Source organism: Rissa tridactyla, chromosome 3 (assembly GCF_028500815.1).
Source record: "Rissa tridactyla isolate bRisTri1 chromosome 3, bRisTri1.patW.cur.20221130, whole genome shotgun sequence".
Lineage (NCBI taxonomy): Eukaryota > Metazoa > Chordata > Aves > Charadriiformes > Laridae > Rissa > Rissa tridactyla.
Genome location: NC_071468.1, coordinates 123,321,985 through 123,346,745, shown reverse-complemented (window position 1 = coordinate 123,346,745; position 24,761 = coordinate 123,321,985). Strand labels below are relative to the sequence as shown.

The 24,761-nt window shown below is 51.7% G+C and overlaps 1 protein-coding gene and 1 long non-coding RNA gene across 2 annotated transcripts; both read right to left on the bottom strand.

The window, feature by feature from the left end:
• Positions 1-4,736: 4,736 nt before the first annotated feature.
• LOC128907409 (gallinacin-1-like) lies at positions 4,737-6,975 on the bottom strand. Its single transcript, XM_054196251.1, is given in 5 exon segments — positions 4,737-4,964; positions 4,966-4,981; positions 5,496-5,622; positions 5,994-6,081; positions 6,878-6,975. Coding segments are annotated over 4 exon segments (300 nt in total). The 5' UTR covers positions 6,052-6,081; positions 6,878-6,975; the 3' UTR covers positions 4,737-4,865.
• A 10,889-nt stretch (positions 6,976-17,864) lies between these two features.
• Positions 17,865-20,025, bottom strand: LOC128907200 (uncharacterized). The gene is made up of 4 exons (XR_008465512.1): positions 19,954-20,025; positions 19,537-19,624; positions 18,637-18,763; positions 17,865-18,101 (listed from the first exon to the last, which is right to left on the bottom strand). It is a non-coding gene; the product is annotated as an uncharacterized LOC128907200 (long non-coding RNA).
• Positions 20,026-24,761: the final 4,736 nt, after the last annotated feature.

Below are 24,761 nucleotides of genomic sequence, written 5' to 3'. Positions count from 1 at the left end.
AGAAAGCACAATATGTGGTCACTGATATTTATTTCTTATGTTCCTTCTTTGTCATCCTGCAGTCTCTCTGCCACTGCTATTGTAAGGACCCGTAGGGAATTACTGGACAACCCCTCCTCAGAAAACCTCCATACCTTATTGCAGACGACTTGGACCTGTGCATTCCTTAGTAGTTGCAGCCTTGAACCCAAGGCTCTTCAGAAACCTTAAGGAGAAAGTCCTGTGCCCCACACTACGCAAAGATCAAACTTCACTTTCCAACAGCATGGGAAAGTCTTCATGAGAGGCCCCAGTCTGGTCTCGTGGGAAGATGCTGGCTGATTCTGGGCTTCCTCAGCCCCACGCAGGCCAGGTTCAAGCATCTTTACCAAGGGACTTTAACCCTCCTTCCCTGGCCTCTGCGTCTCCACATGAATTCAGGAGGGTGTTATCCAGCAGTGTGGATGTAAAAAGAACAGTAGATCTATTTTGGCCAAGAAAGCACAGGGTCAATTCCCCAATGTTTGACTTTATAACTTACCTTTTGCAGCAAACCATAAATGTTGAACACCTTCCAAAGATGTGATGAGGGTGATAGCATGTCAAAAAATTACAGAATCCCCCTTCTTGCTTACATTGACCTTCATTTCCTGGAGCCAGAGATGCACCTGTACAGAGAAACAGTTGAAAGGAAGAGATTTGGGAGAATATTCTGTAATTCCAGAGGGACTGGCACTCCACTAGGAATTCAACCCACTTTGTGGGCCAAGTATTAAAATGACCACAATTGGACCTTCAATATCAAGTTAACTACCTAGAAGGACTATCAGCTAAAGCCCGGAGGCACACGTATCCCTGGCTGTTTGTGGTACAAAGGGATAACTTCCATCCTCCCTCTGTCCCTGCAGAAGGAGCAGCTCTTCCATAAAGCCTTGGCTAGCTCCTCCAGCCTGGTGTAAAGGGCTTTGACATCTCAGAATCACACACATCTAAGGATCCTCAAAAGGTACCAGATATCTGTGATTAGACAACAGACTTGCCCATCCATTTTTTGGGTGAGCAGAATACGCTGCATAGGCTGAGACTGCAGCGACTGCAATGGGAGTTCATCCAGAGACACGCGCCAGAGCAGCACCTAAATGCCCAGGGTGGAGCCCAGAGCTCAGTCCCTCACAAACCCGCAGAAGAAGCCAAGCTCTTATTCCTGGATGGCTTGCTCTACACCAGCTTCTCTACCCTCAGAGGAAGGGGCATTGTGAGAGCCTCCTTTGGAATATCTTATTGCATGACCTTCCATGCTGGAGCAAATCTACAAAACCATTCTTTCCTTTAAGCATCTGTAAAAAATATGGTCACTTCCTGGGACATGGAAGACCTCATTAATGGGAGCGCACACCTGACTCATCTCTCCTCTTTCCTTCTCACCTGCAGCACCCTGGACCAACAGGAGGAAGAAGGGGAAGAGCAGGTACAGGATCTTCATGGCTAACACCTGGCCCAGGTCTTCACAGGGATACAGAAGGGAGACACCAAGGCAACAAGGACATGGGGAACCCCAGATGGTGTAGAAGCCTGGTCACTGTGTTATATCAAACTGCAGATGTGTTATCCTGAAAAAAGAAGATGTTGTTGTCTGTAGCCAATTCACAAGAACAATGGCTATCTGTGCAATTTCATGAACAGCCTGCCAACAGTTCAGGAAATTTCAGGGAAGGCAGTACCTAAACACATATTTCATTTTATCTTCCTTATGCTTTCTTCCAAGCACAGACTGTAGATCTTATGTCTGGTGGTTCATGCTGTTTTAAGTAAAAAAGCAGCTGGTGCTACTTTAGAGAATGCAGTCAGAAAACTTACCTTTGGAAGTACCTTGGGCCTTACCCATGGCACACTTGTCTCTGAAACAGACCTAAATATGTTTCTAGGGAGATGGAATCAAAGGGATAGACTAGGTGTGCTTTCATGTGTGCTCATCAGATAAGGGTTATGCCTAGTGTCTGTGCTCTCTCGCTTCTTCATCTCCTTACCAAAGGCCAAAGTAGACAAGGTTTGCATGTTTTGGAGATGTTTGTGACAATGCTGAAAGCAAAGGCAATGGTAAAGCTACGGACACAAAATGATTCTGTGCAGCAGCTCCCCAGGGGAGGAAAGAAGGCAGACAAGTGTCTCAGTGGCCAAAGAAGTCAGGAAAACGCAACCTTTCAAGTGAACTGAAGGCTGAAGGAATGGAAAGTATCTGTACTGCTGCATGTAATGTGGCTCCTCCCTTTAAGTTATAGAATTCCCATTTCCCCAGAATACAAGATCCTGGTGTTCTTCAAACACCACAGAAACTTTCCAGGCTCTCCTGCACTGGGGAAGCCCTGGATCCAGCTTCAGCAGATCTCAAGCTCTAATGGGAAGGAATTCATCTTTTCAATTTACTTTTTTGTTCCTAGAAAGCTCAGATGACATCATTTTGTGAACAGATATACCCAACAGGTTGTCATTTAGGTGGTTCCACTATGATGGAATTGAAAAGAGGGACTGAATGGGTGGCCAACCTGAAAGAGACCCCATAGTTACTTGCCTGACGAGGAAAGGTCTTGGTCTTCAGGCAACAACAAACGCACCAGGAATCACTTGCTTCCAGATGCCTTTGGGGTCAAGGAATACCGCTTTGCCAGAAACACCCTGGTTTTATACCACTGCTGATGGGTAAGACGTCCTTATTCCTATGGCCACATCTCCCCTTGGCCAATCCGAAAGTGACCTATCTGCATGGGGATGGTGATGTTGCACCTCACCCCTCCCTGTGGCAATGGGAGAGGCCGAGGTGCTTCCTGGGGGCCGTTGCAATCTTCACCGTTATCTTCATGCAACACCTCTTGTGACACCCCATGGCACACGAGCTGCAGTGGCTTGGCAGGAACTGCCTGGACGTTGCCTGCTGTAGACAGCAGCAACCAGTCTGAAAAAAACAGGTTTCCCTCCTTTTCTCCTCCAATTTGACAAAAAACATGAGGGGTATTATAAACCTTCTTACCTTTTGAAATTATAAGAGTGGCTTTATATCTGCTTTTATTTGCAGTTTTATCAGATGTTTTGGAAATAACATTGATTGCTGCATGCATTTATGAGCTGATGTTCAAATGCACACATAGAATCATAGAATCACAGAATTGCCTAGGTTGGAAGGGATCTTTCAGGTCATGTATCAACATCTCCAGTTCACTGCTTCCATGTAAGTCTTATCATATCCTGGGTAACAGAAAATATCATTTATCCATTGACCTTTCTCCTTTTCTTGCTGCTTTTCCTCTACCTCTACTGTATTAAACTCATGGGGTGACTTTCCACAATACCATCAGTCTTGTTCAAGATGTTCTGGGCAAAGCGGTCCATGGCACAGTGGAACAGCTTCATGCTGGTAGAGATAAAGGGTGTTCGTGGTGACTGTTAAATGTTCGGTTCAATGATGCATGAACGAACATGAAGGAAATGATGCTGGTAAGTCAGTGGGAACCCGCTGTGCAAGATACAGGGCCTGCAGAGCAGGGTGGGAGATGCTGATGGGCAGGAGGAAAGACTCTAGCTGACGTAGACACAGTTCTTGGGGCCGTACAGATCCTCACTCACTCCTGCAACCCTCACACAGGAATTTTTGTCACAGGAGACTGAGCTGCTCTGAATCCAGCAGGGACCTTCAGCTTCGGGACTGGGGCAGAGATGCCCTGGGAGCAAATGCGGGTGTCAGCCCTATGGCTCTGAGAGGGGCTGCACACTCAGCAGGGAAGCAGAAGGTAGGGAAGTCAGGGTTGGAGTGCTGAGGGTGATCTGCCTCCTTGGAATAGAAAGAATTCGGTAGAACAGCCAGGGTCACTAGTCGCTGACATAGTCATATGTGCATGGAACACACGTGTATTTAACCATACGGGCCAGAGGTCTGCACTTGCAGAAGGGTTGAGGTCAATGATTGTTGACGGATAACAGCATTGCAATCCCAGTTTGGCAGAGAGGAGAAGGCATAGAGGAGAAAGCAAAGAGGAGGAGATACCCTGCTTTCTCCCTGCTAGGCTACACTTCTGGACATTTCCTAGTTGTGGTCCATGGGAACCATTGGAGAGGGCACCTTGAGGAGGAGCTGGACAGCCAGTCTGGGAGACCTACTTCCCTCCAAGGCCGGTAAAGGTCTCCCTGGAGTCCCTCTGTGGGATCAGGCCCCCCCAGGAGAGCTGTGTCAGGGACAGAGGCTGTGGGGCAGGTGGAGGGGTTGGTGCTGTGCCAGCAGTGGAGGGAGCTGAGTGGGGACTGCTCTGCAACTCACAGCCCCATTGCAGATGAGGGAGGTGGAGATGTGGTGGAACCTCTGGGGACTCTGGGATGGGTTGGGTGGGCAGCCTTGCCCATGCCCAACCAAGGGACGCACCACCCAGCACAGCCCTGCACACGAATCCTGTGAGGGATTCCCATGGCTGTCAGGGGCAAGGGACAGCCGTGACTGGCAGGAGCAGGACAGGCCTCCCACTTCCCAGGAGGGACCATCCGTAGAGCACCTCCATCACACCCACAGCAAAGCCCTTGGCCCAGCAGGGACTGGCAGGATCAGTGTCAACACGCCACTGCCAGTTAAGAGCACCCCAGGGACAGCCATGCTTGTGACCCCCAGCAAGTCCCGGTGCTTCTCATGACACCAACCCACCACCACCACCAGAGCCAGCAGGCACGAAACACCCTCCACCACAACAGAATAGCCACACGTCCCACACGCTGCAATGCCAAACTGCTCATCTTTATTCAAGCCGGGAAAAGCAGCCTCTGCCCCAACAGCACCAGGTCTGTGACGGGATGGCTCTGGCCCATGAGCACCCGGGCATCAAGCAGGAGCAGCGCTTCCACTCCTGCTGTCACAGCACCTGGGGACGGCAGAGGCAGGGAGGGGAGAGGACATCAGGAGATGGGTCCAGGAGCCAGAAGTGAGGGGGACGTCCAGCTTGCAGAGTTCAGGTCTCAACCCCAGATGCTGTATGAAGAAAGGAGATGAGCACGTCACCTCTTGTAACTTACTTTTCCCTTCCTCCCAGCCTTTCACACCTCCCCTGCAAGGACAAGACAGGTCCACGGTGCAAGAGCATCGGGCTCCACGGAGGTGAAGTTCTGTCCTTATTGCACACACTTTGGACCTGTGTTGTCTTAGTGCTGGCAGCCCTGACTCCAAGCCTATCCAAATGCAGCAAAAGCAGGATCGTGTGCTTGATACTGTCCAAGGATAAGTGCGTGCTTTGCTCTTGGCTGGCTTGGGAGAGCCCTCTGCAAAGCCTGAATGAGTGTCGCAGCACTGAAGGAGCGTTGGGGGGTGCTGGCTGATTGTGGGCTCCGTCAGCCCCATTCAAGGCAGCTCCAAGGACCTTTCCTTTCCTCCCCTGTCCTCTGCCTTGGAGCGTGTATAGTACTGAGCAATTAGCCAAACATCGGCACTTAAACACAACAGCAACACTTTCTGCCATCACAGTAGCATTTCCAGTTCCAAAACTTACTTTTTGCAGCAAAAGAAAAACCTTGAGCATTTCCCATTGACAATAAAGGGGAAAGGGCACTTCAGAAATCCACAGAAGCCTTTTTGTCGTTGACATTCTTTCTTATTTCCTGGAGCCAGGGAGGACCCTGCACAGTGAAAGAGGTCAAATAAAGTGAGGTTGGGATAACTGTTAAAAATGTGCCTCGTTCCAGAGAGGCTAACACTGCCCCTCAAGCTATCTCCCACGTGCACTGAGCACCAAACCAAACATCTTTACCTCTCCACTGTAGGTTTTCTTTTCTGCAGCAGTGTGTGTGGGTGTGGGGAAAGCCATCAGGGAAGACCAGTGTAAGGTCCAGGAGGTGCTGTGCTGGCTTTTCGGCTGCCTGGCCATTCATCAGAGCCAGTCCCTCCCAAATGTTATCTATATCTGACAAATCTGGTCCCTTCCCAGGACATGGAGGATCCTGCTGATGGGGATTCACACCTCACCCTGTCTCCCCTCTTCCCCTCTCACCTGCAGCACCCTGGACCAAGAGAAGGAAGAATGGGAAGAGCAGGTACAGGATCCGCATGGCTGATGCCTATCCCAAGTCTTCACAGGGCTGCAGAGAAGACACATCGAGACAACAACGGTGAGCCAAAATGCAGAAGCTCAATCTCCAACAAAAAGAGATAATAATGAGTCTTAGCATTGCAATTTCATGGGTATCCTGGGAGCATTTCAGGAAGCACCAGCCTGTTGGATTATCTGGAGTTTATTTCATTGTCTTCTTCACAGGTCTTCATGATGGTTTCCTCAAAACATGAACTGGAGGATTCATGCTTAGTTTACCAGTAGAGCATTCCCTTCAGCCTCTTCTTAATCGAATGCCAGAACAAAGAAGGATTACACATCTGGAGATGCTTGTGCCAACACTCAGTGCCCTCGCAATAGCCAAACCGGGGTCAAGAATTTAGGGAAATGCTTGTACCTGGAGATGCCATGCCAGACCTGCCGGTGCTCTCCGTCACCTCAGCCAGTGCAAAGCTGGCTGCCCAAAACACCCTCCCCAATCCCCTCTGCTTCCCTGGGCTCAGAAGAGGTCTCCCAGCTTGACTTGGGAGTGCCCATCTGCAACTCAAGACCATTCCCAGGCTTCATAGCAAAGAATCTGCTGCAGCATTAAGGCACCTTTACAGACTCTCTTGTACTTAGGAAAATCTGGTTCCATCTTCCACATGCTCTGGGCTCTTAAAACTCCTACAAAGGTTTTTATTCTCTTTCCCAGGCAGCTCTGATGCTTGTTTACATTCAGAGACACTCCCAACATTTTGTCATTTTGACGGTTCCAGGAAGATGGGTTTGCACAGAAAGGCTGAATGGGTGGCCAGCCTGGAAGAGGCTCTGCAGTCACCTACCTGATGAAGGTGTTGGTTCAGAACGCACCAAGGCAGCAACAGGCTGTAACAACCCAACCAGGGGTCACTTGCACCCAGAAGTAGGGAGTATCCCTTTGTTCAAACGCCCCTAGTTTTACGCTGTTTCCAGTGGGTGGGACATGTGCTTTTTCTTGCAAGCAATATCTCCCCTTGGCCAATGAGAAAGCGACCCATCTGTGTGGGGACAATGGGGTTGCACCTTATCCCTCTCTGAAGCAATGAGAGAGGCTGAGGTGCCTCCTGGGGGCTGTTGCAATCTTCACCGTTATCCTCATGCAACACCTCTTGTGACACCCCACCTCACAGCAGGCACACGGGCTGTGGTGGCTTGCTGAAAAATCTTTGGGATGTTCAAAGTAACTGGTTGGTGCAAACACTAACCAGCACTAGCCTGGTCCCAAAAGAAAGGAGTCCTTCTTTGTCTCTTCTCATCAGATTGAATACTCAGCTAGCATGTGATGTGCAAGAACATGTGAAATATTGAAAATCTTCCCACCTCTAGACACCGCAAGAACCCTTTCTTCTGGAACAAGATGTCTGTGCACCTGACATGTCAAAGGTGATAAGCATGACACTATCTCCCTACTGTCTGTTCAGAGAAAGTGAGAGGAACACCAGGGTACTCGTTAAGGTCTGTAAACCAGGTGATCCAACAAATCTGTGTCTCCTCCTAAAGCCATGCAAGGTGAAGAAATATAAGATGGACGTAGCCATCGCTTGTGAAGCCAATGTGTTTGATGTCATTCTTGCAATCGAGAAAAGGGCAAGTGTAGGGTGCTGCACCTGGGGAGGAATAACCCCACGCACCAGTACAGGCTGGGGGGCTGACCTACTGGAGAGCAGCTCAGTGGAGAGAGACCTGGGAGTCCTGGTGGACAACAGGATGACCATGGGTCAGCAATGTGCCCTTGTGGCCAAGAAGGCCAATGGATGCTGGGGGGCATCAAGAAGAGTGTGGCCATCAGGTCGAGGGAGTTATCCTCCCCCTGTACTCCGCCTTGGTGAGGCCACACCTGGAGTGCTGGGTCCAGTTCTTCTGGGCTCCCCGGTTCAAGAGGGACAGGGAACTGCTGGAGAGGAGACAGCAAAGGGCTACCAAGATGATGAGGGGACTGGAACATCTCCCTTATGAAGAAAGGCTGAAGGATTTGGGTCTCTTTAGTCTGGAAAAAAGACGGCCGAGGCGGGACCTTATCAACACTCATAAATACTGAAAGGGTGGGTGTCAGGAGGATGGGGCCAGGCTCTTCTCAGTGGTGTCCAGGGACAGGACAAGGGGTAACGGGCACAAACTTGACCATAGGAAGTTCCATCTCAACATGAGGTGGAACTTCTTTCCTGTGAGGGTGGCAGAGCCCTGGCACAGGCTGCCCAGAGAGGTGGTGGAGTCTCCATCTCTGGAGACATTCCGACCCCTCCTGGACGCGTTCCTGTGCCACCTGCTCTGGGTGACCCTGCTCTGGCAGGGGGTTGGACGGGATGATCTCCAGCGGTCCCTTCCAACCCTATGATCCTATGATTCTATGATTTTATGTAAAGTGGCTGCTCTTTTTGGGCAGGAGGGCTCTGTGCTGCATGCCCAACTTGGCAACTGCCTCCCAAGGTGTATGGAAGAGCAATCTGGTCGCCCCAACTCCAAGGGGTTACCTGCTGGGGATTTTGGCTGTGGAGCCTGGCCTCTCAGCCTTTTCCCCTCACACGCCATTGAGATTTCAAGACACGGTGTCAAGATAACGATCATGAAAAAAGTGGAAGATGGCTTCTGCATGCTTAGCAGAAGAAGAGGGCCCAGTGCCAGAAGGCTGGTCTTGGATTTTACTGGGAGAGCTTCTTGAAGAGAAGCAGGAGAAGTTCCGTTTTGTGGCAGAGCAGCAGCCTGGTGCTGGTTACTAATGAACAGGGATGCAGTGCATGTGTGTGTGCGTGTGTCCCAAGAAGCGTCCAGCAAACCACAGCACCAAGCGGTTCTTACACAAGGCAAGATGACACAAGACCCACGGCTGAAGGCCTGGGAAGCCTTCTCAGAGGTGTCAGAACAGGGAAGCGATGCTTCTTTTTCTCTGGCAGGGGGAGACGCAGGAAAAGGAGCTTTTGAGATGGACATTTTGAGGTACCAGCAACTCCAGCCTGGCCTCTGTGTCCTCGTCCTCCTCATGCTCCAGGGAGCAGAAGGTAAGATCTGAATAAATTAAGTGTCTGTAAAAATGGAGGATTTATCTGATACTACAGTGAAGCTGCCCAGTAGATAATGAGGTTTCCCTATAGACATGATGCAGATGAAGGAAGGCAGAAGCCAGACTTTTGGGTACAGATATTTATTTTCCTCCAGTGAGATCATGAGTCACGTGTGACTTCTCCTGGTTGCTGTGGCATCCCCCCGGGGTCTCTCACACCCCATTTCTTTAAAGAAATGTTCCTGTGGTGGGTTCTGCAACTGGGACCAGAGCTGGGACCACTAGCCTGGTGGTGGCTCCCACCGGGGTTGGGAGCCACCACCACCCCTGGTTTATCCTGCCTCCAGGGAATAAAAGGCGTCAGGGAGGGCAGTCCCTGCCCACAGAGCACAGAGGGAGCAACCAGAGCTGGTGTGTGTACCGGCTGGGCCCAGTACCTCTACTGGCCTACATGGTAAGGTCAGTCGCTCCTGGGGACTCAGCTGTGGTTGCTACCAGATTGAAGGCTATGTTTAGGAAAGCTGTGGGCACCCAGACCGAGGCCCCACGCAAATATATGGGCGTGCAGGCCTCTGGGTGCAGAGTGTGCCGGAGCCTGGTGCTGGCAATGGAGTGTGGCGGAGACAACACCTGTATAAGATGTGAACAGGTGAATGATCTGCTCAACCTGGTGGCCCAGCTGAAGGATGAAGTGGAGAGGCTGAGGAGCATCAGGGAGTGTGAAAGAGAAATTGACTGGTGGACCCACTCCCTGAGAGCAGGGGAACAGTTTGAGGCCCCGTGTAAATCGGAGGACCCTCTCCCCTCTTCTCACCAAGCAACAGGAGAGGATCTCAGAGAAGAGGGGAATGGAAACAGGTCCCTGCTCGAGGAAGCAGGCGAGTCCCCTCCCAACCTCTCCCAGCTTCCCAGTTACCCCTGCAGAACAGGTATGGAGTCCTGCAGGAGGAACTGGCCGATGGAGAGGAGGATGGCACACCAAGACTAGAGAAGACAGAAAGTACACGTCACAGCGGACCCAACTTCACTACAAGCTCCAAAAGGAAAAGGAGAAAGGTCATAGTTGTGGGTGACTCTCTGCTGAGGGGGGCAGAGGGACCAATATGCCGCCCTGACCCGCTACACAGGGAAGTCTGTTGCCTCCCTGGGGCACGGGTCAGGGATGTGATGAACAAACTCCCAGACCTAGTAAACCCCACTGATTACTACCCCCTGTTAGTATTTCAGGTGGGTAGTGATTAAATGGGTAGGAGGAGGCCGAAATCAATTAAAAGAGATTTTAGAGCCTTAGGGCAGCAGCTCAAGGGGTCAGGAACACAAGTTGTCTTCTCTTCTATCCCACCAGTGGCAACTGTGAATAAAGAAATTGATAGGAAGAGGCAACAGATCGACTTGTGGCTCCGGGACTGGTGTTACAGGCAGGGCTTTGGGTTTTTCGAACATTGGTGGCTATATGAGACACCTGGCATGCCATTGTCAGGTGGGACACAGCTGTCCCGGAGGGGGAAAAGAATTTTGGGGCAGGAGTTAGCAGGGCTCATTGACCGGTCTTTAAACTAGATATGAGAGGGGAAGGGGAGATAACTGGGCCTGTCAAGATTAAACTTGAGGAAAGCATGCCACGGTTTGAAGGAGACCACATTAGTGAGGACTCCCACTCTGACATTTCATCAGAGAAAGGTGATAGACGTTTAGAAATTACTGCTAGAGAACAATGGGAAAACCCTTTCCTAGAAGGGGAAAAGGGTACTAGGCTAAGAGTTAACAAAGCTCATGGACAGAGCTTTAAGCCGAAAGTTAAGGGGGAAGGGGATAAAACCAGGCCCGCTGGTAATGAACCTGAGTGTCAAGGGCCAAAGATGGGGGTGAAATCAGTAGCCCAGGTCAAGTGCATCTATGCTAATGCACGTAGCACGGGCAACAAACAGGATGAGCTAGAAGCCATTGTGCGGCAGGACAACTACGACATAGTCACCATCACGGAAACGTGGTGGGATGATGGTCATGACTGGAATGCCGCAATGAGTGGCTATAAGCTCTTCAGAAGGAATAGGCAAGGAAGGAGGGGCGGGGGGGTGTGGCTCTGTACATTAGGGAGCTGTTTGACTCTATAGAGATAGACTCCAGTGATGAAGAAGTCGAGTGTTTATGGGTAAGGGTGAAAGGGAAGGCTAACAGAGGTGATTTTGTGCTGGGAGTCTGCTATAGACCACCCAACCAGGATGAGCAGGTTGATGAGGTATTCTATAAGCGGCTGGCTGCAGTCTCGCAAACGCCAGCCCTTGTTCTAGTTGGGGACTTCAACTTACCAGACATCTGCTGGAAATATAACACAGCAGAGAGCAGGCAGGCTAGGAGGTTCCTCGAGTGTATGGAGGATAACTTCCTGACACAAATGGTAGGTGAGCCTACCAGGGGAGGTGCCTTGCTAGACCTACTGTTCACAAACAAAGAAGGGCTAGTGGGGGACGTGGAGGTCGGAGGCCATCTTGGGCTTAGTGACCATGAAATGGTTAAGTTTTCCATTCATAGTGAGGTAAGGAAGGGGGTTAACAAAACCTCCATCTTGGACTTCCGGTGGGCAGACTTTAGCCTGTTCAGAACCCTGGGTGGGAGAGTCCCGTGGGAGGTAGTCCTGAGAGACAAAGGAGCCCAGGAAGGCTGGACGCTCTTCAAGAGGGAAATCCTAAAGGCCCAGGAGCAGGCTGTCCCCATGAGGCGCACAATTAAAGGGCGGGGAAAATGGCCAGCCTGGATGAACAAAGAGCTCTTGATGGGACTTAAGGAAAAAAGGAAGGTTTACCACCTTTGGAAGAGGGGACAGGCAACTCAGGAGGAGTACAGAGATCGTGTTAGGTCATACCGAGAAAAAATCAGGAAGGCAAAAGCCCAGCTGGAACTTAACCTGGCAATTAATATAAGGGACAACAAAAAAAGTTTCTATAAATACATCAACAAAAAGAGAGTGACAGAGAATGTCCATCCCTTACTGGATGCGGGGGGAAACCTTGCAACCAAGGATGAGGAGAAGGCTGAGATACTTAATGCCTTCTTTGCCTCTGTCTTTAATAGTCAGACCAGCTACCCCCAGGGTGTTCAGCTTCTTGGGCTGGAAGATAAGAATGGAGAACAGAACAACTCCCCTGTAATCCAGGAGGAAGTAGTTAATGATTTACTTATGCACCTGGACACGCATAAGTCTATGGGGCCGGATGGGATTCACCCAAAGGTTCTCAGGGAGCTGGCAGGAGAGCTCACCAAGCCTCTCTCCATTATCTATCAACAATCCTGGTCAACAGGAGAGGTGCCGGATGACTGGAGGGTGGCCAATGTGACGCCCATCTACAAGAAGGGCCGGAAGGAGGATCCCGGAAACTACAGGCCTGTCAGCCTGACCTCGGTATCGGGAAAGATCATGGAGAAGATCATCCTGAGTGAGCTCTCAAGGCAAGGGAAGGGCAGCCAAGGGATCAGGGCCAGCCAGCATGGATTTATGAAAGGGAGGTCCTGCCTGACCAACTTGATCTCTTTCTACGACCATGTGACCCGCTTTCTCGATGAGGGGAAGGCTGTGGATGTTGTCTACCTGGACTTTGGTAAGGCCTTCGACACCATCCCCCACGGCATTCTCCTGGAGAAACTGGAGAATCATGGCATAGACAAGTGTACCCTCCGCTGGGTAAAAAACTGGCTGGATGGCTGTGCCCAGCGAGTTGTGATTAATGGGGTGAAATCTGGTTGGCGGCCAGTCATCAGTGGTGTCCCTCAGGGCTCAGTTTTTGGGCCAGTCTTGTTCAATATCTTTATTGATGATCTAGACAAGGGGATTGAGTGCACCCTCAGTAAGTTTGCGGATGACACCAAACTAGGTGGGAGTGTTGATCTGCTTGAGGGTCGGAAGGCTTTACAGAGGGATCTAGACAGGTTGGATCAATGGGCCAAGGCCAATGGGATGAGGTTTAATAAGGCCAAGTGCCGGCTCCTGCATTTTGGTCACAACAACCCCGGGCAACGCTACAGGCTTGGGGAAGAGTGGCTGGAAAGCTGCCCAGCAGAAAAGGACCTGGGAGTGTTAGTGGACAGCCGGCTTAACATGAGCCAGCAGTGTGCCCAGGTGGCCAAGAAGGCCAACAGCATCCTCGCTTGTATCAGGAATAGTGTGGCCAGCAAGAGTAGGGAAGTCATCGTGCCTCTGTACTCGGCACTGGTGAGGCCTCACCTCGAGTACTGTGTTCAGTTTTGGGCCCCTCACTACAGGAAAGACATTGAAGTGCTGGAGCGTGTCCAGACAAGAGCCACCAAGCTGGTGAGGGGTCTGGAGAACAAGTCCTACGAGGAGAGGCTGAGGGAGCTGGGCATGTTTAGTTTGGAGAAGAGGAGGCTGAGGGGAGACCTCATTGCCCTCTACAACTCCCTGAAAGGAAACTGTAGAGAGGCAGGGGTTGGCCTCTTCTCCCAAGGGAATAACGACAGGACCAGAGGAAATGGTATGAAGCTGCAGCAAGGGAGATTTAGATTAGATATTAGGAAGAATTACTTTACTGAAAGAGTGGTCAGGCACTGGAACAGCCTGCCCAGAGAGGTGGTGCAGTCACCATCCCTGGAGGTATTTAAGAAACGTGTAGACATGGCTCTTCAGGGCATGCTCTAGTGCCCAAGATTATTGGTTTGTGGTGGGGTGTTGTGTGTGGGGTTGTGGGTGTGGAGTTTAGTTGGTGGGTGCTTTTTTTTTTGTGTGGTTTTTTGTTTGTTTTTTTTTTTTAATGTGGTTGGACTCGATGATCTCAAAGGTCCCTTCCAACCACTAAGATTCTGTGATTCTGTGGGACCTTGTAACAAAGCTCTTGTGCTCCACAAATAAGGATTTGCTACCTTCTCCGTACCTCCTGGCTCTTGCCTTTCTGAGTCAGCAGTACTGGGCACGGCAGCCCAATCACAAACGGGGAGAGGAGGGAGGGGGGAGGACATCACGAGATGGGTCCAGGAGCCAGAAGCGAGGGGGACGTCCTGCTTGCAGAGTTCAGGGTCTCAACCCCAGACGCTGTATGAAGAAAGGAGATGAGCACGTCACCTGTTGTAACTCACTTTTCCCTTCCTCCCACTCTCGCCCACCTCCTCTCCTGTGACAAACAAGTGCGGGGGATAAGACAACCTCACAGATGTAAACTCCAGCCATTCCAGTTGGCTTGCCCTGTGCTCTCCGTAGTGTTGGCAGCCTTGGCTCCAAGGCTCTTTAGAGACATCAAGAGGAGAGTCCTGTGCCTCACACTACCCAAGGGACAGCCTTCTCATTTGGACAACAAGGCTGAGCTTTCTGTATTGTCAGTGGGCAAGCCTCCATGGGGCTGAAAGAGGGCGGGGAGGCACTGGCTGACCTTGGGCTCCTTCAGCACCAACAGTAGACAGGTCCAAACCCACAAGGACTTTTCCCTTCTTTCCCTGGCTTTTCCCTCTGGGCATGAATGCACAAAGCTGCCAACCAGGAGCTGGCTTGAAAGACAATAATAACTATATAAATAGAGGCAAACTGTTTCCAGAACTTACCTTTTGCAGCAGTGCCTGAATGTTGAACAAACTCCCACGAATCTATAGGGGAAACGGCATCCCCCATGTCGTCTGCATCATTTTGCACTTCCTGGTGCCATGGAAGGTCATGAACAGAGAAACTATTAGAACATTGATCTGGTCTAGCGGCATGTGGTTGCAGAAAGTCTGACACTCCCCGTGCATTTCAGGCCAATAAATGGGCTCAGCTTCAACCCCACCATAACCACAGCTTCAATGGCAACGTGTCTCACCCAGAAGGACTCTTTCACTCTCAAGTGGGTGCACACAAGAACAGATCGTGGGAAGGACCAAACTGAGGCTGAGTAAGAGTCACGCTGGCTCCCCAGCTTTGTGTCCACCGCTGCCTTGAGCAGCAGAGTTGGCAAGCGGGGCACTTCTCCCATTCGACATCCCCGTCCTGGCAGTACCCCACCTTTGGCTGACTTCTGACGGAAAGCCCTTGCCCAGCCCTTGCAGGGGTCATGGCTCGGGACAATAGTGCTTTGGGACACTCAGGTTCAATGCTACTGGACAGCATGAGCAGTGTATCCTGGAGAGTTCTAAGCTAAAGACCTGGTGTCTAGCTGTCTCTGGCCGTAGGGCTGCAGAAGGCTGTGCCGTGGCCTCCAGCCACCCCCTAAGTTGTTAACCTCCAGCAGAAATTCTCAGCTAAGTCACACAGTACCGGGATGGATTGGAGGTCTAAGAGGTCAAAGGGCCCTCAAACTGTACTGCATATCACGCTCAGAAAACTCTGCCCCGGAGTGCCCACATTTTGGACACCTAAGATGGTCTGTGTAGCCTGTGCCTACAGTGACTTCAGTAGTAGCTCATCCAGAGACACCTCCCAGAGTGGCAGCAAATCTTGGGAGTTGGAGCCCAGGGCTGATTCCCTCCCTAAACCTCAGAAGAAACAAAGTCCTTTCTTTGGGCTGGATTCCTCTATACGCACTGCAAATGGTAACAGCCATAACCACACCCAGTTGTATGCCATTACATAGGAGCTCTAAGACAACTGCAAAAACGTTCCCCTCCTTGTCTTTGGCAAAAGTGTTCACTTCCCAGGACAGGGAGGTTCCTACTGATGGGGACTCACACCTCACGCCATCTCCCTTCTCGCCCTCTCACCTGCAGCACCCTGGATCAACATGAGGAAGAATGGGAAGAGCAGGGACAGGATCTGCATGGCTGACACCTGGCCTGGGACTTCACAGGGCTGCAGACAAGGATAGACTAAATCTCCTGGGGATGACAGCACACAGTAATATTCCAAACTGCAGAGGGGCTATCTCAAGTAATGGAGGGTGATGTCTTCTGTGGCCTGTTCCTAAGGATGTCTGTCAGATATGCACCTTTTGGATATCCTGGGAGCAGCTGGGGAAGTATCGGCCTGTGTGACAATCCAGTTGATGTTTTTCCGTCGTCTTATTTCTCACTTTTCTCTTTGTATTTTCTTAGAGGACACATGGGAGAAGTAATGCCTGACTACTGCACAATTAAGCAAAGCAACATTCAAAGACACGTGGAGAATGCAAACAGAATATCTTCCCTCGGAAGGAGTCATCCCTCAGGCCTTTTGCATCCAAGACTCAACTCTTGAGGAGAGCTACGCTTCTGGAGAGACAGAGAAAAAGGGGAGACAAGACGGACTTTCAGAGGCAGTTACGCATTGCTAGTGCATTTGGTTTTGCACTTCCGCCTCTCCTTACCCAAGGGCTAAAGCAGAGAAGGTTCACACATCAGGAGGTCTTCGTGCCAACACTCAACGCAATGCCAATAGTCAAACCGGGGTCAAGGACTGACCCAGGTTCTGGAGTTGAGGGAAATGTACGTACCGGCAGGTGCCCGGCACTTAGTGAGGGAGACCCCTGGTGACCAGTACGGTCAGTACAAAGCCACCTTCCAAGTGAGTGTAAGCCTGAAAGGCTGGGAAATCTCTGCACTGCTGCTTGAATCGCATCTCCCTGCTTTGTCCAGGACAGTCCCCATGCACACCACAACATGAGGTCTCAGGAACCTTCCTCATGTTTCAAGACACATTTCCAATCCTTCTTGTAGTCAGGAAACCCAGTTTCCCTTTCAGCATGTTCTGGGCTCTGACAACCACTGACTCACCCAGACAATCAGTCATCCGACGCATGACAGACAACAGAAAAGGCCATGTATTGTAGATAAAAGACAGTCTTTCTCTGTTTGAGACGTCGTGGGCCAAGAAGTTCCTGCGGGAGTGGAACAAGTTCTCCCTACAGAAGTGAAACGTGCTCAAGGGGAATGCTGCGGGCTCGATATAATGAGAGGTGAGCACAGGGGGAGGAAAGGCCATGGCAGGCAGGGATGACCTGAACATGCCTCGCCACATTCCCCCGATCAGAAAAACAATGGCAGGGAAGGTTTTGCCTTCTTGGCAGGGAAAGGCACCACCAAACACTCAAGGTGAGTAGTTGCTCACACACACACATGTGTGTAGACACAGGCGGGTATGGAACCACCCAGGGAACCTAAAGCGTGAGGTTTGCTTCTGCAGACAGGTAGAGGTCACTGCCTTTGATGGAGCAGAGCCTATGATGGAGAAAAGCATTGTCATCCCTGTTGCCTCCAGCCGGGCAGAGAGAAGAAGTCAACCTGCTTACTCCCTGTGGGACTACAAATTTGGACATTTCAGGGCCATAGTGAATAGGACACAGTTCACAGGTCACCTGGAGCCGGACCTGCATGACCTCCTCCTCCTCCTCCTGCCTGCTGAGACAAGTAGTGGTGCAGCGCATCTCCCACATGGCCCACAGCCAGGAGGGCTGCAGCATGCTGGAGCAGGACAAGGAGGAACTTCAGGGCCTCTAGGGCTGGTTGGGAGGGCGGCCCTGGCCATGCCCAACCAAGGGACGCACCACCCAGCACAGCCCTGCACATGAATCCTGTGAGGGATTCCCATGGCTGTCAGGGGCAAGGGACAGCCGTGACTGGCAGGAGCAGGACAGGCCTCCCACTTCCCAGGAGGGACCATCCGTAGAGCACCTCCATCACACCCACAGCAAAGCCCTTGGCCCAGCAGGGACTGGCAGGATCAGTGTCAACACGCCACTGCCAGTTAAGAGCACCCCAGGGACAGCCATGCTTGTGACCCCCAGCAAGTCCCGGTGCTTCTCCTGACACCAACCCACCACCACCACCACCAGAGCCAGCAGGCACAAAACACCCTCCACCACAACAGAATAGCTACACGTCCCACACGCTGCAATGCCAACTGCTCATCTTTATTCAAGCCGGGAAAAGCAGCCTCTGCCCCAACAGCACCAGGTCTGTGACGGGATGGCTCTGGCCCACGAGCACCCGGGCATCAAGCAGGAGCAGCGCTTCCACTCCTGCTGTCACAGCACCTGGGGACGGCAGAGGCAGGGAGGGGAGAGGACATCAGGAGATGGGTCCAGGAGCCAGAAGTGAGGGGGACGTCCAGCTTGCAGAGTTCAGGGTTTCAACCCTAATTCCTGGATGAAGAAAGGAGATGAGCACGTCACCTCTTGTAACTTACTTTTCCCTTCCTCCCACCCTTTCACACCTCCCCTGCAAGGACAAGACAGGTCTATGGTGCAAGAGCATCAGGCTCCACGGAGGTGAAGTTCCGTCCTTATTGCACACACTTTGGACCTGTGTTGTCTTAGTGCTGGCAGCCCTGACTCCACGTCTATCCAAATGCAGCAAAAGCAGGATCGTGTGCTCGATACTGTCCAAGGACAGTGCGTGCTTTGCTCTTGGCTGGCTTGGGAGAGCCCTCTGCAAAGCCTGAATGAGTGTCGCGGCACTGAAGGAGCGTTGGGGGGTGCTGGGTGTGCCAGGGTTCATGCAGTCCCACAGCAGGCAGGACCAGACCTTCAAGGGCTTTTCCCTTCCTTCTTGGGCCTCTCCCACAAAGCAGAAATGCAGGAGAGAATTTACCAGGCATTGGCTAGAAAGACATTTTTAACAGATATTTTTTTGGAGAAAGGAGGAAACTCCTTCCTTAGCCACGAATAAAGACCTTACCTTCTGCAGCATGCGTAAAATATCGAACATCTTCCCAAAGACCTATGAGGGCGGCGGCAGCGCCCCAAGGTGCAGTATCCACCTCTTTGTATGCATCCGAATTGGTTTCCTGTTTCCATGGGGAATGCTACACACAAAACATTAAAGGGATAATGTGGTCCAGCAGCACGTGGTTGCAGAAATGCTCACCCCCCCATGCATTTCAGGCCAATAAATGGGCTCAGCTTCAAGCTCACCATAGCCACAGCTTCAATGGCAACCTGTCTCACCCAGAAGGACTCGTTCACACCAGCGTGGGTGCACACAAGAACAGACCGTGGGGAGGAACAGCATGAGGTCGAGGAAGAGCCATGCTGGCTCCCCAGCTTCATGTCCACCACTGCTTGGACCAGCAGAGCTGGCAAGCAGAGCACTGCCTGCGGCCCAATTCCCTGTCCTGGCTGCACCCTTGCCTTGGAGTCACCTCTGATGGAAAGTCCTTGCCCAGCCCTTGCAGGGATCGTGCCTGGGGGCAATGAGGTGTTGGGACACGCTGCTGAGGCGGCACTAGACCAGAAGGGACCGCTTTGTGCCCCGGGCAACCCACAGAGCCAACAACCCCCTGGGGCTCTCCCATCCCTGCACAGCTCAAAAGATCCTCCAGGGACACCCAAAGAGGAACAGCTGGGTGCAGGGCTGGAACCTGAAAGGAAACCCCTTGCTGACGCACAGAAGCAGCCAGGATTCTGTTGCCAAGAGCTCGCTCTACCATGTGCTCTTGGAAGGGCATGTGGAAAATGCCTTCTCCTCCATCCCCGCTAACCTTTGCATCACTGCAACTGACGTGGAGACTTTGCGGCACACGGGAAACCCCTCTGATGGGCACTCACCCCTCCCCCACCTCCCTTCTTTCCCTCTCACCTGCAGCACCCTGGATCAACAGGAGGAAGATGGAGAAGAGCAGGTACAGGATCTTCATGGCTGACACCTGTCCCGGGTCTGGACGGGGCTGCGGAGGGGGACACCGCTGCAATAAGGACATGGAGGACCCAGGTGGTGCAGAAGCCTGGCCACTCTGCCCAGGATACTAAACTGCAGAGAGCCTACCTCCAACTCAAGCAGATGGTGTTCCCTCTACCTTTGGCTTAAGAACAATTCTGAGCTCCGTACCACTCTGCATGTCTTGCAATGATTCTTTTTTCCCAGACATCTCTGGTGGCCTAATTACATGCATGGATACTTCCAGCAGTTGGCCATGCAGATGAGTCTCGAGTGATGGGAATTGAACAGAGGAGCTGAATGGTCACTTTTCCAGAAAGAGAGCCAGCAATTACCTACCTGATGAAGGTCTTGCTGTTCAGGCAGTAAGAACCCAACAGGAATCGCTGGCGTCCAGCTGCCCTGGGGTGCAAGGAGTACTGTTTTGGCTCAAACGCCTGGGTTTTATACCATTGCTGGGGGGTGGGACGTGCGCTTATTCCTGCTGACCCATCTCCCCTTGGCCAATGAGAAAGCGACCCAGCTGTGTGGGGACGATCCCTCTCTGAAGCAATGGGAGAGGCTGAGGTGCCTCCTGGGGGCTGTTGCAATCTTCACCGTTATCCTCATGCAACACCTCTTGTGACACCCCACCTCACAGCAGGCACACGGGCTGTGGTGGCTTGCTGAAAAATCTTTGGGATGCACAAAGCAACTGGTTGGTGCAAACACCAACCAGCACTAGCCTGGTCCCAAAAGAAAGGAGTCCTTCTTTGTCTCTTCTCATCAGATTGAATACTCAGCTAGCATGTGATGTGCAAGAACATGTGAAATATTGAAAATCTTCCCACCTCTAGACACCGCAAGAACCCTTTCTTCTGGAACAAGATGTCTGTGCAGCTGACCATGACACTATCTCCCTGCTGTCTGTTCAGAGAAAGTGAGAGGAACACCAGGGTACACGTTAAGGTCTGTAAACCAGGTGATCCAACAAATCTGTGTCTCCTCCTAAAGCCATGCAAGGTGAAGAAATATAAGATGGACGTAGCCATCACTTGTGAAGCCAATGTGTTTGATGTCATTCTTGCAATCGAGAAAAGGGCAAGTGTAGGGTGCTGCACCTGGGGAGGAATAACCCCACGCACCAGTACAGGCTGGGGGGCTGACCTGCTGGAGAGCAGCTCAGTGGAAAGAGACCTGGGAGTCCTGGTGGACAACAGGATGACCATGGGTCAGCAATGTGCCCTTATGGCCAAGAAGGCCAATGGATGCTGGGGGGCATCAAGAAGAGTGTGGCCATCAGGTCGAGGGAGTTATCCTCCCCCTGTACTCCGCCTTGGTGAGGCCACACCTGGAGTGCTGGGTCCAGTTCTTCTGGGCTCCCCGGTTCAAGAGGGACAGGGAACTGCTGGAGAGGAGACAGCAAAGGGCTACCAAGATGATGAGGGGACTGGAACATCTCCCTTATGAAGAAAGGCTGAAGGATTTGGGTCTCTTTAGTCTGGAAAAAAGACGGCCGAGGCGGGACCTTATCAACGCTTATAAATACTGAAAGGGTGGGTGTCAGGAGGATGGGGCCAGGCTCTTCTCAGTGGTGCCCAGGGACAGGACAAGGGGTAACGGGCACAGACGTGACCATAGGAAGTTCCATCTCAACATGAGGAGGAATTTCTTTGCTGTGAGGGTGGCGGAGCCCTGGCACAGGCTGCCCAGAGAGGTGGTGGAGTCTCCATCTCTGGAGACATTCCGACCCCTCCTGGACGCGTTCCTGTGCCACCTGCTCTGGGTGACCCTGCTCTGGCAGGGGGTTGGACGGGATGATCTCCAGCGGTCCCTTCCAACCCTATGATCCTATGATTCTATGATTTTATGTAAAGTGGCTGCTCTTTTTGGGCAGGAGGGCTCTGTGCTGCATGCCCAACTTGGCAACTGCCTCCCAAGGTGTATGGAAGAGCAATCTGGTCGCCCCAACTCCAAGGGGTTACCTGCTGGGGATTTTGGCTGTGGAGCCTGGCCTCTCAGCCTTTTCCCCTCACACGCCATTGAGATTTCAAGACACGGTGTCAAGATAACGATCATGAAAAAAGTGGAAGATGGCTTCTGCATGCTTAGCAGAAGAAGAGGGCCCAGTGCCAGAAGGCTGGTCTTGGATTTTACTGGGAGAGCTTCTTGAAGAGAAGCAGGAGAAGTTCCGTTTTGTGGCAGAGCAGCAGCCTGGTGCTGGTTACTAATGAACAGGGATGCAGTGCATGTGTGTGTGCGTGTGTCCCAAGAAGCGTCCAGCAAACCACAGCACCAAGCGGTTCTTACACAAGGCAAGATGACACAAGACCCACGGCTGAAGGCCTGGGAAGCCTTCTCAGAGGTGTCAGAACAGGGAAGCGATGCTTCTTTTTCTCTGGCAGGGGGAGATGCAGGAAAAGGAGCTTTTGAGATGGACATTTTGAGGTACCAGCAACTCCAGCCTGGCCTCTGTGTCCTCGTCCTCCTCATGCTCCAGGGAGCAGAAGGTAAGATCTGAATAAATTAAGTGTCTGTAAAAATGGAGGATTTATCTGATACTACAGTGAAGCTGCCCAGTAGATAATGAGGTTTCCCTATAGACATGATGCAGATGAAGGAAGGCAGAAGCCAGACTTTTGGGTACAGATATTTATTTTCCTCCAGTGAGATCATGAGTCACGTGTGACTTCTCCTGGTTGCTGTGGCATCCCCCCGAGGTCTCTCACACCCCATTTCTTTAAGGAAATGTTCCTGTGGTGGGTTCTGCAACTGGGACCAGAGCTGGGACCTTGTAACAAAGCTCTTGTGCTCCACAAATAAGGATTTGCTACCTTCTCCGTACCTCCTGGCTCTTGCCTTTCTGAGTCAGCAGTACTGGGCACGGCAGCCCAATCACAAACGGGGAGAGGAGGGAGGGGGGAGGACATCACGAGATGGGTCCAGGAGCCAGAAGTGAGGGGGACGTCCTGCTTGCAGAGTTCAGGGTCTCAACCCCAGACACTGTATGAAGAAAGGAGATGAGCACGTCACCTGTTGTAACTCACTTTTCCCTTCCTCCCACTCTCGCCCACCTCCTCTCCTGTGACAAACAAGTGCGGGGGATAAGACAACCTCACAGATGTAAACTCCAGCCATTCCAGTTGGCTTGCCCTGTGCTCTCCGTAGTGTTGGCAGCCTTGGCTCCAAGGCTCTTTAGAGACATCAAGAGGAGAGTCCTGTGCCTCACACTACCCAAGGGACAGCCTTCTCATTTGGACAACAAGGCTGAGCTTTCTGTATTGTCAGTGGGCAAGCCTCCATGGGGCTGAAAGAGGGCGGGGAGGCACTGGCTGACCTTGGGCTCCTTCAGCACCAACAGCAGACAGGTCCAAACCCACAAGGACTTTTCCCTTCTTTCCCTGGCTTTTCCCTCTGGGCATGAATGCACAAAGCTGCCAACCAGGAGCTGGCTTGAAAGACAATAATAACTATATAAATAGAGGCAAACTGTTTCCAGAACTTACCTTTTGCAGCAGTGCCTGAATGTTGAACAAACTCCCACGAATCTATAGGGGAAACGGCATCCCCCAAAAACACAGAATCCCCCTTGTCGTCTGCATCATTTTGCACTTCCTGGTGCCATGGAAGGTCATGAACAGAGAAACTATTAGAACATTGATCTGGTCTAGCGGCATGTGGTTGCAGAAAGTCTGACACTCCCCGTGCATTTCAGGCCAATAAATGGGCTCAGCTTCAACCCCACCATAACCACAGCTTCAATGGCAACGTGTCTCACCCAGAAGGACTCTTTCACTCTCAAGTGGGTGCACACAAGAACAGATCGTGGGAAGGACCAAACTGAGGCTGAGTAAGAGTCACGCTGGCTCCCCAGCTTTGTGTCCACCGCTGCCTTGAGCAGCAGAGTTGGCAAGCGGGGCACTTCTCCCATTCGACATCCCCGTCCTGGCAGTACCCCACCTTTGGCTGACTTCTGACGGAAAGCCCTTGCCCAGCCCTTGCAGGGGTCATGGCTCGGGACAATAGTGCTTTGGGACACTCAGGTTCAATGCTACTGGACAGCATGAGCAGTGTATCCTGGAGAGTTCTAAGCTAAAGACCTGGTGTCTAGCTGTCTCTGGCCGTAGGGCTGCAGAAGGCTGTGCCGTGGCCTCCAGCCACCCCCTAAGTTGTTAACCTCCAGCAGAAATTCTCAGCTAAGTCACACAGTACCGGGATGGATTGGAGGTCTAAGAGGTCAAAGGGCCCTCAAACTGTACTGCATATCACGCTCAGAAAACTCTGCCCCGGAGTGCCCACATTTTGGACACCTAAGATGGTCTGTGTAGCCTGTGCCTACAGTGACTTCAGTAGTAGCTCATCCAGAGACACCTCCCAGAGCGGCAGCAAATCTCGGGAGTTGGAGCCCAGGGCTGATTCCCTCCCTAAACCTCAGAAGAAACAAAGTCCTTTCTTTGGGCTGGATTCCTCTATACGCACTGCAAATGGTAACAGCCATAACCACACCCAGTTGTATGCCATTACATAGGAGCTCTAAGACAACTGCAAAAACGTTCCCCTCCTTGTCTTTGGCAAAAGTGTTCACTTCCCAGGACAAGGAGGTTCCTACTGATGGGGACTCACACCTCACGCTATCTCCCTTCTCGCCCTCTCACCTGCAGCACCCTGGATCAACATGAGGAAGAATGGGAAGAGCAGGGACAGGATCTGCATGGCTGACACCTGGCCTGGGACTTCACAGGGCTGCAGACAAGGATAGACTAAATCTCCTGGGGATGACAGCACACAGTAATATTCCAAACTGCAGAGGGGCTATCTCAAGTAATGGAGGGTGATGTCTTCTGTGGCCTGTTCCTAAGGATGTCTGTCAGATACGCACCTTTTGGATATCCTGGGAGCAGCTGGGGAAGTATCGGCCTGTGTGACAATCCAGTTGATGTTTTTCCGTCGTCTTATTTCTCACTTTTCTCTTTGTATTTTCTTAGAGGACACATGGGAGAAGTAATGCCTGACTACTGCACAATTAAGCAAAGCAACATTCAAAGACACGTGGAGAATGCAAACAGAATATCTTCCCTCGGAAGGAGTCATCCCTCAGGCCTTTTGCATCCAAGACTCAACTCTTGAGGAGAGCTACGCTTCTGGAGAGACAGAGAAAAAGGGGAGAC